Below are 18,737 nucleotides of genomic sequence, written 5' to 3'. Positions count from 1 at the left end.
GTCCCAAACCTTACCTTCCCTCTGCCACTGACCATCACAGTGTCCGCTTGGCCACAATGCAAAAATAAAAGCCTCCACAATGTAAACATTCCAAATCAAATTTTAAATCAAATCATGCCATATTGCATACAAACTGTTGTGTATGTACCTTTAAGGGAATAACTGGTCTTAGACTGCAGTACCGGCAGTGACCACCCCTGTACAAAAGGCCCTAGCAGGCTTCTGTAGTTTCAGTTTCAAGCTGCCTCTTGTTCAGTAAAGTACCTGTTAAACTGTTCTCCTGAAGTCCGTGTATTATTGAGGCGCGGACTTTACAGTGGCGGCGAGTAAGTTCGAACTCACCTGCAGTGTGGCATCATCTCATGGGGATCTCGCCTGAAAGGAACGTCCTGGAAGGTCGTAGTCTGAGCAACGGGCGTCGACCGAGGGCAACCGCCCAAAGAATCCATCAGTGTTTGGAGAATTGCAGGAGAGACTGTGGTTCCAGCGAATCATGCTGGTAGCAGGTAGCGCGCTGACCCTTCCGGACTGCGGCGGGCTCAAGCTCGATCGAGCGGCTCTACAAATCGGGCCGCGCAGCGTCGCCGGGAAAAGAAAACAAGAGAGAGAGGGTGGAGCGCACAGGGCGCGGTCGGTGCTCGAGAACAGGACAGCGGAGAGAAACTAAATGGGGGGGGAAGGAAAGCGAGATGCGCCAAAGCTGCGGGTCGCCGCCATTACCCCGTAGAATGCTAGGAGCAGTGTGGCAGTAAGGGGAAGAAGCAAAAGCGCAGGATGCGCCATTTTATCCCGTTGGGGAAGAAGCAAAAGCGTGGGAGGCGCCATTTTATTCCATTGGGGAAGAAGCAAAAGCGCGGGAGGCGCCATTTTAAATCGCCCAAGATGCCGAAAAGTGGCAGTATCACTGCTTTTGACAACGAGCTAGAAGACTGGACCACGTATGTGGAAAGAATTGAAGTGTACTGCAAGGCAAATGAGGTGGCTGATGGAAAGAGGGCGTCGGTATTATTAAATCTGATGGGTGCGAGTACATATGGCCTATTGCGGAATTTAATTACCCCAGCTAAACCAATGGAGAAAAGTTTTGAGGAGATTGTTCATATCTTACAGGAGCACCTAAGCCCTACACCACTGCTGATAGCAGAAAGATTCAAGTTCCATAAAAGAAACCAGCACAAAGATGAGAGCAATGCTGACTATCTTACGGAACTACGCAAGTTATCGAACCACTGCCAGTTCGGAGCAGGACTGGCAGACACCTTACGGGATAAGTTTGTCTGCGGGATCCAGAGTGAAGGAACCCAGAAACGACTACTTTCAAAAAAGGACCTGACGCTAGAACAGGCTTTCAGCGTGGCAGTATCCTACGAAGCAGCAGCACGGGGAGCTGCGGAAATACAACAGACACCACAAGAATACAGCGCTAACGAAATGGCATATAGAGCCGAAAAGTGCTATCGCTGCGGCAGAACAACCCATAAGCAGAAGGACTGCTGGTTTAAAGACAAAATATGCAGGCAATGCGGGAAAATGGGACATATAGCAAGAGTCTGCAGGTCGGGAAAGAAGACCAACACGACAAGAACTACTAAGGAACAGTACAGGAAAGTAAAGAAACTGACAGATAGTAGTTCAGAAGATCAGGAGAGTGATAAGGACTCCGGGAGCAGGCGACTAAGTTGTTTAAAGTTACACAACATGATCGCAAAAGAAGATCACTGAACCATTTGGGTCACACTCATGATAGCAGGGTCCCCAGTGAAGATGGAATTGGACACAGGATCAGCCCTAACTGTCATGAATCGACGAGACTATGAGCGGCTATTCTCACACATACCCTTAAAGGACACGTCCATTGTATTGAAGACATACACGGGGCAAAAGGTCTACCCCAGAGGAAAAATAAGGGTGCCAGTTGAATATAACGGAAAGGAAACACAGAAACTATACATGTATATACTACGAGATGGAGGACCACCATTATTGGGATGTGAATGGATCCGAAGACTACAATTGGATTGGCATTCCATTCTGGCACTAACTGTGACTGACAAAAAAGATGATGACGTCGCACCTGGACGTCTGTCACAAATTCTATCTGACGCGGAAGAGGTGTCCCAACAAGGACTTGGGACTCTAAAAGGAGTAAAGGCAACCATAAAGATTGAGGATAACGCAACCCCAAAATTTTTCAAGGCCAGACCGGTGCCATACGCAATACACCCAGCTGTGGAAGCTGAACTGGAGAGTCTGGAGCGTTCGGGGGTGCTGTCTAAGGTGGACTGGAGCGAGTGGGCCACACCCATCATTCCTGTAATAAAGAAAGCATTGAGCAGCACGCCTGGGGAGCCAAGGAAGGTTCGCATCTGTGGGGACTTCAAGGTGACTGTGAACCCAGTCCTGCACACAGTACAGTATCCGCTTCCGCAGATAGAAGATATTTTCGCCTCACTATCTGGAGTGAAATGTTTTACAAAGATTGACCTGGCTCAAGCGTATCTACAAATGGAGGTGGAAGAAGCATCTAGGAAATACCTCACGATAAACACTCACAAAGGCCTTTACCAGTACAATCGACTGGTATTTGGGGTAGCATCGGCCCCGGCTATGTGGCAGAGGGCAATGGAACAAGCCCTGCAAGGGATCCCGGGGACCCAGTGTTATTTGGACGACATCCTGGTTACGGGCGAAAATGACAATGAACAGCTTGCCAACCTGGAACAGGTGCTCACGAGATTGCAGGAATATGGGCTACGAGCCAACCATCCCAAATGCGAGTTCTTCAGGAGACAAATCTCGTATTGTGGCCACATGATTGATGAGGAAGGGTTGCATAAGTCGCCGGACAAGATTGAGGCTGTAGTCAAGGCTCCAGCACCAGAAAATGTGTCGCAACTGAGATCGTTCCTCGGGTTGGTGAACTACTACCATAAGTTCTTGCCGAATTTATCTACAATTCTGCACCCACTGAACGCCCTCCTTCAAACTGGTGTAACATGGAAATGGAGTGATGAGTGTAAGCGTGCCTTTCAGGAATGTAAATGCCAAATCATTTCAAAAGAAGTATTGGCCCACTACAACCCAACACTATCGATTCGGTTGGCATGTGATGCGTCACCTTACGGCATTGGAGCGGTGCTGTCACACAAATTCCGTGATGGTTCAGAGAGGCCAATAGCCTTTGCATCGCGCTCGCTAACCTCAGCCGAGCGTAACTACGCCCAGATTGACAGGGAGGCCCTCAGCCTGGTGTGGGGGGTGAAGAAGTTCAATCACTGTCTGCACGGGCAGAAATTCACCCTACTGACTGATCATCAACCTCTGGTCTCAATTTTTAACCCAAAGAAGGGCGTTCCGGTGATGACGGCGCAACGGCTGCAAAGATGGTCACTTTTTCTAGGGGCACATCAGTATGACATAGAGTAGAAAGTTACGAAACAACATGGAAACGCTGATGGGCTGTCGCGCCTACCGTTGCCTACGGCGGAAGAAGCACCTGCAGTGGACCCGGTGGACATATTCCATGCGACCATAGTCGAATGTTTGCCTGTTACAAACGCAAGTATTGAGAAGGAAACCCGAAATGACCCGACACTCTCTCGGGTCTATGATTTGACGGTGAAGGGATGGCCAGCATATGGCGACTCACTGTTGCCAGCATTCTCGCCAAGGAGGGAACAGCTGTCAGTGTGCCGGGGAGCCTTGATGTGTGGATCCCGAGTGGTAATTCCACCCAAGTTGAGAGATAGAGTACTCAATGAGCTTCAAAAGGGTCATCTGGGAGGGGTAAAAATGAAGAGCCTAGCCAGGGCGTTTGTGTGGTGGCCGGGAATCGATAAAGAAATCGAGGATATGACCAAGAGATGCACAGGATGCCAGAAGGTCCAAAACGCTCCACCACAGGCCCCGCTACATCCATGGGAGTGGCCCTCATCTCCATGGCAACGGGTACACATTGATTTCGCTGGTCCATTTATGGACTCAATGTGTCTAATCGCTGTGGACGCCCATTCGAAATGGCCAGAGGTCATTAAAATGTCCTCCACCACCACGGAGAAAACTATTGCAGTCCTAAGGACCATCTTTGCCAAGAATGGGTTGCCAGAACAGATCTGTTCCGACAATGGCCCACAGTTTATGTCTGAGGATTTCCGGAGGTTCCTGAAGAATAATGGGGTGAAACATTACACATCTGCCCCATATCATCCAGCCACAAATGGATTGGCTGAGAGGTTTGTTCAGACCTTTAAAAAGGTCTTAAAGGCAATGTATAATGACGACACACCACTGCAACACAAGGTGGATAACTTCCTGTTTGCTTACCGGAATGCGACACATGCAGTGACCAACCAAACTCCAGCCGTACTGTTTTTCAACCGGAGACTAAGATGTTGCTTGGATTTGCACAAACCAAACATAAGACGAGATGTTGAGGATAAGCAGTTCCAGCACATAAATGAGAAGCCGACCAGGAGCTTCAAGATAGGGCAACCAGTCTTGGCCCGCGACTACCGAACAGAAAAATGGCAGCCAGGCACGATATGCACACAGCAGGGACCACTAATGTACACAGTGGACGTTGGAGAGTGCATCGTGAGACGCCATGCTGACCAGATTCTAGAGTCACAGGAACAAGCCAAACCTGCACCACAAGCATGTGCACCTGTTAATGAGCCCGAAGTACAGATTGCGTCTACCTCAGAAGCAGGGGTATTGGAAGCTGACGAACCAACCAATGACAATGAGCCAGAATTGACTCCACCGCCAGAACAGGATACTCGAGAAAGGCGCTATCCAGTCCGGATCAGGATGCCTCCTCAAAGACTGAACTTATAAATGACTATTTCAGTTGATGTATATATTACTGAGAAAATTGTAATTGTGATTAGTTATTATTTAGTTGTTAAATGAATGTTATGTACTGTTTATCTAAAAGGGGAGGAATTGTTGTGTATGTACCTTTAAGGGAATAACAGGTCTTAGACTGCAGTACCGGCAGTGACCACCCCTGTACAAAAGGCACTAGCAGGCTTCTGTAGTTTCAGTTTCAAGCTGCCTTTTGTTCAGTAAAGTATCTGTTAAACTGTTCTCCCGAAGTCCGTGTATTATTGAGGCGCGGACTTTACACAAACGTAAACTAATCACCCTTGTACATTCCCTTAGTGCCTGTCATCTGTGTGTCTTTGCCTGTCCTAGTGCTCCTACACAGTGCTATCCCAGTGGCTGCAGAATGGATGGTGGAAGGCTACTGACTTTCGGTGGAGGAGACAGCAGATGGCCTTGGAGGATGACCTCAAGCATCTCTGGGCTTAGAAGGTCTGGCTGTGGACTGCACCACCTCAGCATGGGCGTCAGCAGTCTGGGCTGGCTGGCTGACAGCCAAGGCACTGGTGGAGTGGCAGTGGTGGGAGGATGAATGCTGTCATCCTGAGAGAGGACAGCAGGTTCGTGCTCCACGGATCCACCGCCACTCAGCCGGGGCGGCACCTCAGCAATCCTAGTAATCTGTTGGAGGACATTTTGCTGGACTGCTGTGACACCCTGCAAGCCCCTTTGAACACTATAATCCAGAACTATGATGGCAGCAATCTGTGCTTCCGCTGCAACACTCAGATGTTGGGTGGCTGCTGCTTGTGCTGCAATGGAAACTGAGACATCGGCCATCAGACTCTGCATTATGGTTGAGTCCACAAGTGTTCTAATCGAGTTGGCCACCACTTCCATGCTGGAAAGGATGGGCTCTAAGCTCTGTGCAAAACCCTGTGCAAAGTTGGTGCTAGACTCCTCCATGCTCCTTAACATTGCAAGCAGGATTTCTGTCAGGCTTCCCAATGCACCAAGCATTTTATAGAAACACAGAAAACATAGAAAAATAGGAGCAGGAGTAGGCCATTCAGCTCTTCGAGCCTGCTCCGCCATTCAATATGATCATGGCTGATCCTCTATCTCAATACCATATTCTCGCTCTCTCCCCATACTCCTTGATGCCTTTTGAGTCCAGAAATCTATCTATCTCCTTCTTAAATATATTCAGTGACTTGGCCTCCACAGCCTTCTGTAGTAGAGAATTCCACAGGTTCACCACCCTCTGAGTGAAGAAATTTCTCCTCACCTCAGTCCTAAATGTCCTACCCCATATCCTGAGAATGTGACCCCTCGTTCTAGAACCCCCAGCCAGGGGAAACATCCTCCCTGCATCCAGTCTGTCTAGCCCTGTCAGAATTGTATACGTTTCAATGAGATCCCCTTTCATTCTTCTAAACTCTAGTGAATACAGGCCTAGTCGACCCAGTCTCTCCTCATACGACAGTCCTGCCAGCCCAGGAATCAGTCTGGTGAACTTTCGCTGCACTCCCTCTATGGCAAGTATATCCTTTCTTAGGTAAGGAGACCAAAACTGCACACAGTACTCCAGGTGTGGTCTCACCAAGGTCCTGTATAACTGTAGTAAGACATCCTTGCTTCTGTACTCAAATCCTCTTGCAATGAAGGCCAACATAGCATTTGCCTTCCTAACTGTTTGCTGCACCTGCATGTTTGCTTTCAGTGACTGGTATACAAGAACACCCAGGTCCCTTTGTACATCAACATTTCCCAATCTATCACCATTTAAATATTACTCTGCCTTTCTGTTTTTCCTACCGAAGTGGATAACTTCACATTTATCCACGTTATACTGCATCTGCCATGTATTTGCCCACTCACTCAACTTGTCTAAATCGCCTTGAAGCCTCTTTGCTTCCTCCTCACAACTCACGATCCCACCCAGTTTTGTGTCATCAGCAAACTTGGAAATATTACATTTGGTTTTATTGTGCATACCCATCAGCCTTCTTCTGTAGCCCACCCTATCGAAGTCCTCATCTGTGTCCTCTGCAGCAGAACTCATGTGCGACCTCGGCCTCCGGCGAATTGGCACCTGTGCTATCCTTTCCCCTGCCCTGGCTGCAGGCCACTCGTGCCCGGTGTCTCACCACGTGCAGATCCCACCTCTATGCTATCCTCTAAATTACCCATAGTGTCAGTATCTGAGCTGATGGCTGTGAGTGTGAAATCAAGTGTTGGTGTTTCTTCTTCATCAATGTCTTGTTACTCTTCCACCACTGCCTGGCCAGGTTGCAGTTCTTGGGTATCTGAAAGGAGAAAGGCACAAGGGTAAGGTTGTGGTGAGGGGAGGGAGGGAAAGCAAGAGGTGCATGCATACACCATCTGCAGCTTGTAAATCAGAAGAGATTGTGGGATGAGGGGGAAGTGGGATGTGAGAAGGAAGATTAGGTATGAGGATACCATCATCTTCTATGGTTTCAGGCTCGCCGCTGGTCAAGGCCTCAGCAATCAATTCCAATAATGGCCAGCACTGTCTCCTCCATGGGGATTAGGACATGCAAACGTGCCTGTCCCCCGTCGGCTAACTCCTGCTGCCTCTAGTTTTGTGCCACATTGTCCTGCAAGAGAAGGAAGTGTGTCAGTGAATGTCGTACAATCTGTTTGGGTGATGTGGCTGTCATAGTTGAATAGCTGGCATTGTGTGCAAGATGTGAGATGTGGCTGTGAGGCTTGCAGCAGTGGTAACTGTGTGAGGGTGAGGTGAAGCTATGAAAGTTAGGTATGTGTCCTGATTGATAGAGATTGTTGGTAGGTGAGTAGGTAGACTCCCACAGACACCTGGACTACACTTCCTCCCACCCCACTTCCTGGAAGGACTTTATTCCATTCTCCCAGTTTCTCCATCTCCGCTGCGTCTGTTCTGACGATGCCACCTTCCATACCAGTGCTTCGGACATGTCTTTCTTTTTCCTCAACCGAGGATTCCCCTCTACTGTGGTTGACACGGCCCTGGACCATGTCCGTTCCATTTCCAGCACTTCCCCTCCCTCCCAGAACCACGATAGGGTTCCCCTTGTCCTCACCTTTCACCCCACCAGCCTCCACATTCAACGGATCATCCTCCGCTATTTCTGCCACCTCCAACGGGATCCCACCACCAAACACATCCTTCCCCTCACCTCCCCTTTCAACATTCCGAAGGGACAGCTCCCTCCGTGAGACCCTGGTCCGCTCCTCAATCACCCCCAACAGCCCTTCTCCTTCACCTGGCACCTTCCCGTGCAAGCGCAGGAGATGCAACACATGCCCTTTTACCTCCTCCCCTCCCACTGTCCAGGGCCCCAAATACCCCTTCCAGGTGAAACAGCGATTTACTTGTACTTCTTACAATTTAATATACTGTATTCGCTGCTCACGATGCGGTCTCCTCTACGCTAGGGAGACCAAACGCAGATTGGGCGACCGCTTTGCGGAACACCTCCGTTCAGTCCGTAAGGGTGACCCTGAGCTTCCAGTTGCCTGTCACTTTAATTCTCCACTTCACTCCCACTCTGATCTCTCTGTCCTCGGCCTATTACATTGTTCCAATGAAGCGCAACGTAAGCTCGAGGAACAGCACCTCATCTTTCAATTAGGCACTTTACAGCCTTCCGGACTCAATATCGAGTTCAACAATTTCAGATAATAATCCCTGCCCCCATTTTTCATGCTGTATGATTTTGCCATTCCCATTTACAACATTTTCACAGTATGTTCTTGCAATTCCTTCCTCCCCTCCTACCCCCCTCCCCCACCCCCCCGTCTTTGCACCTGCTTAATACCTGTTACATTTCCAACTTTTTCCAGTTCTGATGAAGGATCCCAGACCTGAAACGTTAACTCTGTTCCTCTCTCCACGGATGCTGCCTGGCCTGCTGAGTATTTCCAGCATTTTCTGTTGTTATTTCAGATTTCCAGCATCCGCAGTATTTTGCTATTATGTTGGTAGGTGAGTAATGGGGGTGTGGTGCATTGAGCAGTGGCTGAGGCTAGTGGTGCAGTTGGTAGGATATGGCATTTGAATATGCAATCAATAACCTTGACCACTCATGTGAAGTCATTGAACTTTTTGCGGCGCTGCATCCAGGTCCTTGGGGCTTGAATCCTGGCAGTGACCCCCATGGCTATCTGTTCCCACAGCCTTCTGAGTGTGTGTGTCTGGAGGGCCTCCTGGCCCCCTGTGGATAGAGCACATCTCTCCTCCTTTGCACCTCCTCCACCAAGGCCAGTGTCAGAAAACCTTGGAACACGCTGTCTCCCATTATTGAGTGTTTCCCAGGTCAGATTCAGTTGTAGAACGACTTCCAAAACCTGCTCCAGCCACAATGCACCTCCCCTTTAAGAGGTGCAGACTAGCTTTAAGCAGTGCAGGCTAGCTTTAACTAGTTCTAGCCTCTCATGATTTTGGGTCCCCTGCTGATGTGTACTGCCAATCAACAGTGTGGTCCATGCTGGCTGCATGCTGAACTCATTGAAATGAGCAGTCAGCACGAAGTTGGTGTGCTGCCTGCACTATATTGAATGGGCATGGGTTAATCACGCATCATGATCCCTGTGCCCGTTTTTGGGGGTTACCGAATTTAGCCCCTTCTGTTTGCTTTTAAAATTAACTTTTTTGGTAAAAGAAAGAAATCAAATTAGAATGAAGAAACTGTTTGCCTACCTTTCTCTCTATTTGAATCTTTGTTTCTATCGGTCTCTCTCTCTTGCTCTCACTCTCGCTCTTGCTCTCAGTCTGCCTCATAGGAAATTAGAATTGCTGCCTCACAATAGTAAGACATTAGCATTGACCTTTTCTAACTGCCAACAAAACACAGATAAGGTAATCAGTTAGCTTCAAAATTCAACAGCTTTTTTTGAAAGTTGAAGTAACATGTGCAGTCAGAGGGTTACTGTAAAAGGAAAAATGATTAGTGGTAGGGGTAGCCTGTGAGTGGGAAATGCAGCTAATGAGGGATGGGGGAAAGTAATTGGCATCCAATGGGTGGGTTGGAATGGAAAATAGAACCATCACGTGGTGGCAGGCAGGGGTCAAAATCTTATCCATCGGGTGCAGATGGGAGGGGGCTTAAATATTATTCATTGGGAGGAAAGGAGCCAAAAGCTTGCTGGGAATAGGGGGAGGGGGGGAGGGGAAGGGTCTGAAATCTTGTTTGGGGGAGAGCCAAAACATACTCATTGCAGGGGGGGGAGCGGCCGGGGGAGGGTGGGGGGGGCGGCAGGCAGCGGATGGAGGCTGGACTATAAACCTGCTCAGTGTGGGAGAAGGAAGTGACTATCGCTCAGGAGACTTCTGCAACTGACCTCAATTTCTTGGCTTTTCAGCAGCAAGATTTTTACTTAACAGGTTGACACATGGGATTTTTGTGTTTTCAATAGACTGTCACGTAGCATTATGTCTGGCTGATTATAATGTATTGGTCACGTGACTATATTTTGAATCTTGAGGCTACTCACCATTTTTAATAAAATATAGATAATTTGATCACTTCAAGCAGTGGGGATAGAAGTTTTTGTAATACATGTTAGTTAGAAATTTGGCTGTGTGGTGTATGTAACCTGTTCCACCTTAAGAGAACTACCTTAAGAGATGTACTACTTTCTCTTGGCTGCTGTATAATGTAATACTGTAATACCGGTGGTGACCACACCGGTATATAAGTGTTGTGCAAGGATTTGCTGGGCAGTTCAGCCCTGACCTTCGAATAGTAAAGACCTGTTAAAAGTTATTCTTGTTGTCTGTGTCCAGTGATTGATCCTAAACATAACTGGGACATACAGACTCAACAGTGGCGACGAGTCCGATCTTACTCTGCGGCAAATTTACATCCAAGGCAGCTTCGTCCTCAAAACGGGCGTCGAGAAGAGGCATCCGCCCTCATCATCCTGCTGAGCACCATCGCACGGGAGGCATCGAGAACCCAGGTTAAAAAGAAAAAGAATTCTGACCACGAAGCCCTCCATCAGCGACAGGCAGTGATCATCCCTTCTACCACGGTGGTGGGTAAGCCGATCAGCGACACGAGCAGAAAGTCGGCCGCGTTGACTGTGGAGTAGGGGAGGGAAAACGGAGGAATAAGGGCGGAGAGCTCGACCATGGCCGGTAGAAAGGGCCGGGCTGCAATCGAGGCCGAGAGGCGCAGCGACTGGGGCAGCTTAAGGCTCGAGAGCCGCGGAGAACTCAAACGCAGCCGGTGTACAGGACCGGGCTGCGAGCGGGGCTGCGAGGCAAAGCAGCGTCGGGGAGTTGAGAAGCTTAAGGCACGAGAGCCGCGGAGAATTCAAACGCAGCCGGTGTAAAGGACCGGGCTGCAAGCGAGGCTGCAAGGCAAAGCAGCGTCGGGGAGTGAGAACCGCTGGGGAGGCGAGAACGGCAGCAGCAAGGCAATCGCCATTGCAGCCAGCGGGGGAAGAAGGCAAACGCGGGAATCCGCCATTGTAGTCGGCGGGGGAAGAAGATGAGCGCGGGAAAGACCGCCAAATGCGGGAAGCTGCCATTTTAGTAGGCGGGGGAAGAAGACAAGCGCGGGAAGCCGCCATTTAAAAAAAAAAAAAAAAAAATTTTTAAACTTGCAAGGATGCCTAAACATGGGAGCATTAATACCTTTGATAGTGATGTCGAAGATTGGACCACGTATGTAGAACGCATGGAAGTTTATTGTAAAGCAAATAAGGTACCAGATGATGAGAAAGCATTAACCTTATTAAGCTCAATGGGGGCGAAGGCATACGGGCTATTGAAGCACCTTCTATCACCAAATAAACCGGCGGATCAGACCTTCGCGAATATTGTTACTGTCCTGAAAAATCATTTAAACCCCACGCCGCTGATGATAGCGGAACGATTTAAATTTTACAGAAGAACGCAGTTGAAAGATGAAAACAACGCTGAATTTTTAATTGAACTACTTAAGCTATCGAAGTACTGTCAGTTTGGGACAGGGCTAGCAGATGCGCTGAGAGATAAATTTGTGTGTGGATTGTTAAAAGAAGGAACACAAAAGCGACTGCTTGAAGAGAATGATCTTACGCTTGATAAAGCTGTCACTATTGCAGCATCGCAAGAAGCCGCAGCAAGAGGCACTGCGGAAATGCAGCTACGGTCACCGGAACTCTGCACCAATCAAATGGTCTTGAGTACAGTAAAATGCTATCGTTGTGGGAAGACAACACACGATCAGAACCAGTGCTGGTTCAAAAATCAGGAATGCAGAAAATGTGGCAGGCTTGGTCACATAGCTAAAGTATGCCGGTCAGGAAAGAAGACCAGCAACAAAAAGTCACCGCAGGAAAAGTACAAAAAGGTACACAAGGTGACAGAGAACAGTTCGAACGAACAGAAGTCAGATTCAGACGCCAGCAGTAATGAACTGGGTAGTCTAAGAGTACACAATGTTGGTAAGGAAGCAGACCTCCAAACAATTTGGGTCACACTTCAGATAGCAGGAGTCCAAGTGAAAATGGAATTGGACACTGGATCGGCATTGACGGTCATGAATAAGAAAGATTACAAAAGGTTATTCCCACATATTCCCCTACGGGATACGGAGATTGTATTGAAAACATACATGGGGCAAAGAGTATACCCCATCGGGAAGATAGAGGTAAAGGTGGTCCACAAGGGCAAAGAAAGCTGAGGAATGGACTCATATGTGCTACCTGAGGGAGGTCCACCACTACTGGGACGGGAGTGGATTAGGAAAATAAATATGGACTGGCATTCCTTAAAAGCACTAACGGTAGATTCCGGTACAAAAGATGTCAAACCTAAACGATTGTCCAGAATATTGGACGATGCTAAAGAGGTGTTCCAACAAGGACTGGGAACACTGAGAGGAATTACGGCAAACATCAAGGTTGAAGAACATGCAAACCCGAAATTTTTCAAAGCCAGACCTGCAATACGACCTGCTGTGGAAGCTGAGCTGGAAGGGCTAGAACGTTCAGGAGTACTGTCTAAGGTAGACTGGAGTGAGTGGGCCACGCCCATTGTCCCAGTCATGAAGCGTTCATCGAGCAACAAGCCGGGGGAACCGGGGAAGGTTCGCATCTGTGGTGATTTCAAGATCACTGTTAATCCGGTGCTTCACATGGTGCAGTATCCGCTTCCACGGATTGAGGATATCTTCGCTTCGTTGTCTGGCGGGAAACACTTCACCAAGATAGACCTGGCGCAGGCGTACTTACAGATGGAAGTTGAGGAAGAGTCACGCCAGTATCTCACGATCAACACGCATAGAGGCTTGTACCGGTATAATAGACTGGTTTTTGGAGTGGCATCGGCTCCAGCAATTTGGCAGAGGGCCATGGAGCAGGTATTACAGGGAATTCCAGGTACACAATGTTACCTGGACGATATTCTGATTACAGGAGATGATGACGAGGAACACCTTGCAAACTTGGAACTGGTGCTCACCAGATTGAAAGAATATGGTCTTCGAGTTAATCGCCAGAAATGTGAATTCTTTCAGAAGCGGATCTCGTACTGTGGTCATGTCATTGACCAGGAGGGGCTTCATAAGTCTCCTGACAAGATCGAAGCTGTTGTGAAGGCTCCCGCTCTGGATAATGTATCCCAATTGAGGTCGTTTCTAGGGTTGATTAACTATTACCATAAGTTTCTGCCAAATTTATCCACAGTGCTGCACCCGTTGAATGCTCTTTTGCAGAAGGGAGTACCATGGAAGTGGAGCGAGGACTGTAAGAGGGCCTTTCGCGAAAGCAAGGCATTGATCACCTCAGAGGAAGTGTTGGCTCACTTCAACCCAACGCTGCCTATTCGTTTGGCTTGTGATGCTTCTCCATATGGTATTGGGGCAGTACTCTCACACAAGTTGCCAAATGGCCAGGAGAGGCCAGTTGCGTTCGCATCCAGATCATTGACCTCCGCTGAGCGCAACTATGCTCAGATAGATAGGGAGGCTCTCAGCCTTGTGTGGGGAGTAAAGAAGTTTAATCATTACCTGCAGGGCCAAAAGTTTACGCTTCTGACAGACCACCAGCCGTTGGTATCCATTTTTAACCCTAAGAAGGGTGTTTCGGTGATGACAGCACAGAGACTCCAGAGATGGTCCCTTTTCCTAGGGGCACATCAATATCAGATAGAATTCAAAGGTACAAAGCAGCATGGTAATGCTGATGGGCTGTCACACCTGCCACTACCTACAGAGGAGGAGGCACCGACGGTTGACCCTGTTGAGTTATTTCACTCGACCATCATCGAATGTTTACCAGTCACCAATGCAAGTATTGAAAGATAAACCAGGAACAACCCGACACTGTCCAGGGTCTACGAAGTGACAGTGAAGGGATGGCCAGCACATGGCGATCCACTGTTACCGGCATTCTCAGCAAGACGAGAACAGCTGTCCGTCTGTCAAGGAACATTGATGTATGGAACAAGGGTGATTATTCCTCCTAAGTTAAGAGAGAGAGTTCTAAAGGAACTGCATGAAGGTCATCTGGGGGGAGTCAAGGTGAAAAGCCTTGCTAGGGCTTATGTGTGGTGGCCGGGTATCGACCAACAGATAGAGGAGCTGACGAAAAGCTGCTCAGGGTGCCAAAAAGTGCAAAATGCACCTCCGATTGCACCGCTGCATCCATGGGAATGGCCTTCAACCCCATGGCAACATGTACATATTGACTTTGCTGGTCCATTCATGGACTCCATGTTTTTAATTGCGGTGGACGCACATTCTAAATGGCCAGAAGTGATTAAGATGACTACCACTACCTCGGAAAAGACGATCGCGGTGTTAAGAACGATATTTGCGAGAAATGGATTGCCAGAACAAATATGTTCAGACAACGGACCGCAGTTCGTGTCAGAAGAATTCCAGAGATTCATGAAGAAGAATGGGGTGAAACATTATACCTCTGCCCCATATCATCCGGCTACAAACGGGTTGGCCGAGAGATTTGTACAAACGTTTAAAAAAGCAATAAAGGCCATGAGTGAAGATCAGATTCCACTACAACACAAGGTGGACAAATTCCTACTGGCATATCGAAACGCCACTCATGCAGGGACAAACCAAAGTCCTGCCATGATGTTCTACAACAGGAGGTTGCGGTCCAGGTTGGACTTGTTAAAACCAAATGTGTGGAGGGAAGTTGAAAACAAACAGTTTCAGCATATAAATAACAAGAACACTCGGAGTTTCGAAATAGGACAACCAGTGTTAGCCCGGGACTATAAAAACGAGAAATGGCAATCTGGAACAATTCGGGCCAGACAAGGACCCCTGATGTACACGGTAGATATTGGTGAAAATGTAATACGGCGTCATGCTGACCAACTGGTAGAATCGAGAACAAGGGTCGAACCCATGGTTACGGCAGAGACAACCGTGAAAGAAGTTAGTGAACCTGAAGCATCTACCTCAGAAGTGAATGTACCTGATGATGATGTCCAATCCATAAGAGACCAACTAGATGAGTCACCCCAGCAACGAGAATCAGAGACCCCTGAAAGGCGTTATCCAACTCGAATCAGGAGGCCTCCTCAGAGACTGAATCTTTGAACTGTTTTGCATGAAGTTGTATATATATATGTTATTATGTTATGTTAAATGGGGATATACACTGTTAAGCTAAAAAGGGAGGATTGTGGTGTATGTAACCTGTTCCACCTTAAGAGAACTACCTTAAGAGATGTACTACTTTCTCTTGGCTGCTGTATACTGTAATACTGTAATACCAGTGGTGACCACACCGGTATATAAGTGTTGTGCAAGGATTTGCTGGGCAGTTCAGCCCTGACCTTCGAATAGTAAAGACCTGTTAAAAGTTATTCTTGTTGTCTGTGTCCAGTGATTGATCCTAAACATAACTGGGACACACAGACTCAACAGGCTGTGCAGCCACCCCTTTCTCAGGTGCTAACTGACCTACTAAGCTTCTAGTATGGTGGGCAGGAAGTGCATGCCGGGAACATTTAAAGGCCAGAATACTTTATTCAAATTAGCTTCTGTACACCTAGCAGGACCGGTTCTTGATTTTCAAATGCCCCAACGCTTCACTCGCCATGTTCTGAACTCGCTCAATACAACGTGGTGCTAATGATATGTCCTTATTTTCTATATATAATTATTTTCTATCTCTTGATAGTGTTATCATTCCTCACAGTAAAATCCTTACAAAGTCATCAAATGAAATTCATTCCCATAATAAAAATGTATTTCTAGGTCAAAGACAAAAAAGGGAAACAGGTTTTGAGACACTCACAGCATTTACTTTACGCTTGGTCACAGCGAAGAGGTTGTCAATTGTAGAAATTTCATTCAGCTTTGTAACTGAAGCATTTAGTGCCTCAATAACCACAGGAAATCCACAGATTTCACACGCTTGTCCTGAATCAAAAAGCAAAGCGATTTGCAGATCAATACATTTCTGACCATGGTAATATCGGCCACCACTAACTGATCATCATCAGAACAAATCTTATTATAATAATTCCAAACAACACATCAGTGCTTACCAGAACAGTGGAGAATCTGGATTGCAGCCAGGATGAAGAGAATGATCTTCATTCTGCCTGTTCTATGGTGGAGGTATGTTCTCCCTTCTCTCTGTCTGTTGTTGGGTTGTATTCAGGGTTTATATACTTCAGATCATGAAAGTAATAGTAAATTATTGAACAATGATGTAAGCAGACCACATCAACAGCACCGACTTGTCTCCCTTTGCTTTCTGTGGGATGTCACTGTTCATGTAATTATATGTTTTCAGAAAACATAATTTGCTGTTGTATATCATTTATAGTAATCTCTTCAAATGCCATATTTCACCATCCCTTTTCATAATGGTTTGTGTTGTGATTTCCCAAATGTAATGAATGAGACAATAAGTTGTCACACAAAATGAGTAACTATTCAGTGACTGAATTCAGGAGACATTCTTGAAGATTGGAAAGCAACTAGCATAAGCTACAGTGTTTTAAAAAAGGTCGCAGGGCATTCCTGGATACATAGACAAGTTAGCTTAATGTAATTTGTAGGGGTGGTCTTTGAAACAAACTTGACAGATGTATTGGTTGAATACTTGAAAAAAGATAAATTGTTAAAGAACAATTACTTTTCAGGAAAGGGATTGGCCTCCTTTGCATCTCCCGTTAGCGTCTCCGGGGAGTGATAATGGGGCGCGAAGTGCTTACCGACCAGGCGCGGTGAAATTACCGACATCCACGAACTTCCATGGCGGGTTAGCGCTGGCACTAAAACTTACCGCCTCAATCTCCTGCACCCCGGAGATGGTGATGTCATCCGATGAGTAGCGCCCCATTATCGCCCCGGATGTAAAATTCACTTCCGCCCCCTGCAGCATCACCAGGCGTCAACAATGGCAGCTGCAGGAGGCGTTGTCTCCTCGGCTGGTCACTTGGGGAGTGCTAATTAGAGGCAGTCGGTGTCAAGTAGACCGAAATGTAATAATGTCCCCAGTGTGCCGCCCTAAGTGAGACCCGGCGGGCAGGGGAAGGCCAGCTCAAGGAGCAAGGCGGTGGTTACACCTTCTTCTGGAAAGGCAAACCTGAAGAAGAACGCTGCCTCCATGGGGTAGGTTTCGCCATAAAAAATGAACTGGTTGGGCGTCTCAGAGACTCCCCTAGTGATATAAATGAGCGCCTCATGACTCTTCGACTCACTCTAGCCCGGAACCAGTGTGCTACGGTCATCAGTGCGTACGCCCCAACACTAGAAGCCACAGACGAGACCAAAGAGGAATTCTACTCCAGCCTCGAACAATCGCTGTCCCGAGTCCCAACGGGCGACAAGATGATCCTCCTTGGCGACTTTAACGCCAAAGTTGGAAAGGACGCAGACCTCTGGGGAGGTGTGATCGGCAGAGAGGGGGTAGAGAAAGCCAACTTCAACGGTACCCTCCTCCTATCAAAATGCTTAGAACATGGCCTCGTCATAACCAACACCTTGTTCCGTCAGAGAGACAAGTACAAGGCTTCATGGCAGCACCCTCGTTCCAAGCAGTGGCATCTGCTGGACTACATCATCGTCCGAGCGAGGGACTGCAAGGACGTCCGCATCACCCGTGCCATGACAGGAGCTGATGACTGCTGGACAGACTACCGCCTAATCCGCTCTGTCATCTCCATCAATGTAGCCCCAAAACAGCGGCGGCAACAGAAACAATGCTGCAGGAAAATTAACGCTGGAGCACTCAAAGACCCCGCTAAGAAAGCTCTATTCAGCCTGCAGCTCACAAATAACCTGATAACTCCCAGTGATGCAGAGACACAGTGTATCCACAGCGTCTGGTCTGCACTCAAGGCCTCCATAATCAGCACCTGTGAAGAGACGCTCGGTCACTCGACCAGGAAACACCAAGACTGATTCGACGAGAATGTCCAGGTGATCCAGGAGCTAATAAGCCGCAAGCGCAAGGCATTCCTGATCTGGAAACAGCAACAAAACTCGAGAGCAAGAAAGCAGCTCTACAGAAGCCTGAAGGCCGAAGTCCAACAAAAAACTCATGACCTAAAGAACAGATGGTGGGTGGAGAAAGCGCAGGAGATCCAGCAGCTAGCCGACAACCACGACATGCGTGGATTCTTTAGCGCAGTCAAGACCACCTACGGCCCAAGCACCCAAGGCACTTCCCCACTGCGGGCCAAGAATGGAGAGGTAATAATCAAGGACAGAGAGGCAGTCAGTGCCCGCTGGAAAGAGCACTTCGAAGATCTCCTTAACCACGACATTGTCTTCGACACGAGTGTCCTCAACTCCATCCCGCAGCATGCTACCCGCCACCATCTCAGCACAACCCCAGCCCGGCATGAGGTTGAAAAGGCCATCCGACAACTGAAGAACAACAAGGCCTCAGGAGCAGATGGAATCCCCGCCGAGGCACTAAAGCAT

At 48.0% G+C, this 18,737-nt stretch overlaps 1 protein-coding gene across 1 annotated transcript in view; it reads right to left on the bottom strand.

Moving 5' to 3' along the window:
• LOC147120115 (uncharacterized) overlaps positions 1–16,449 on the bottom strand; it is a 51,313-nt gene extending 34,864 nt beyond the window's left edge. The window contains exons 1-2 of the mRNA XM_085984202.1: positions 16,346–16,449; positions 16,093–16,217 (exon numbers count right to left, since the gene is read on the bottom strand). Coding sequence (XP_085840328.1) covers positions 16,093–16,217; positions 16,346–16,397 — 177 coding nt within the window. The 5' untranslated portion in view covers positions 16,398–16,449. The remainder of the gene's footprint in view (positions 1–16,092; positions 16,218–16,345) is intronic.
• Between the last annotated feature and the right edge of the window lie 2,288 nt (positions 16,450–18,737).

The sequence above is a fragment of the Somniosus microcephalus genome, chromosome 4, assembly GCF_052327205.1.
Source record: "Somniosus microcephalus isolate GS21.2 chromosome 4, FLI_Smic_1.0, whole genome shotgun sequence".
Lineage (NCBI taxonomy): Eukaryota > Metazoa > Chordata > Chondrichthyes > Squaliformes > Somniosidae > Somniosus > Somniosus microcephalus.
The sequence above is the reverse complement of the archived record's forward strand: the minus strand, read 5'-3'. Positions and strand labels throughout refer to the sequence as shown.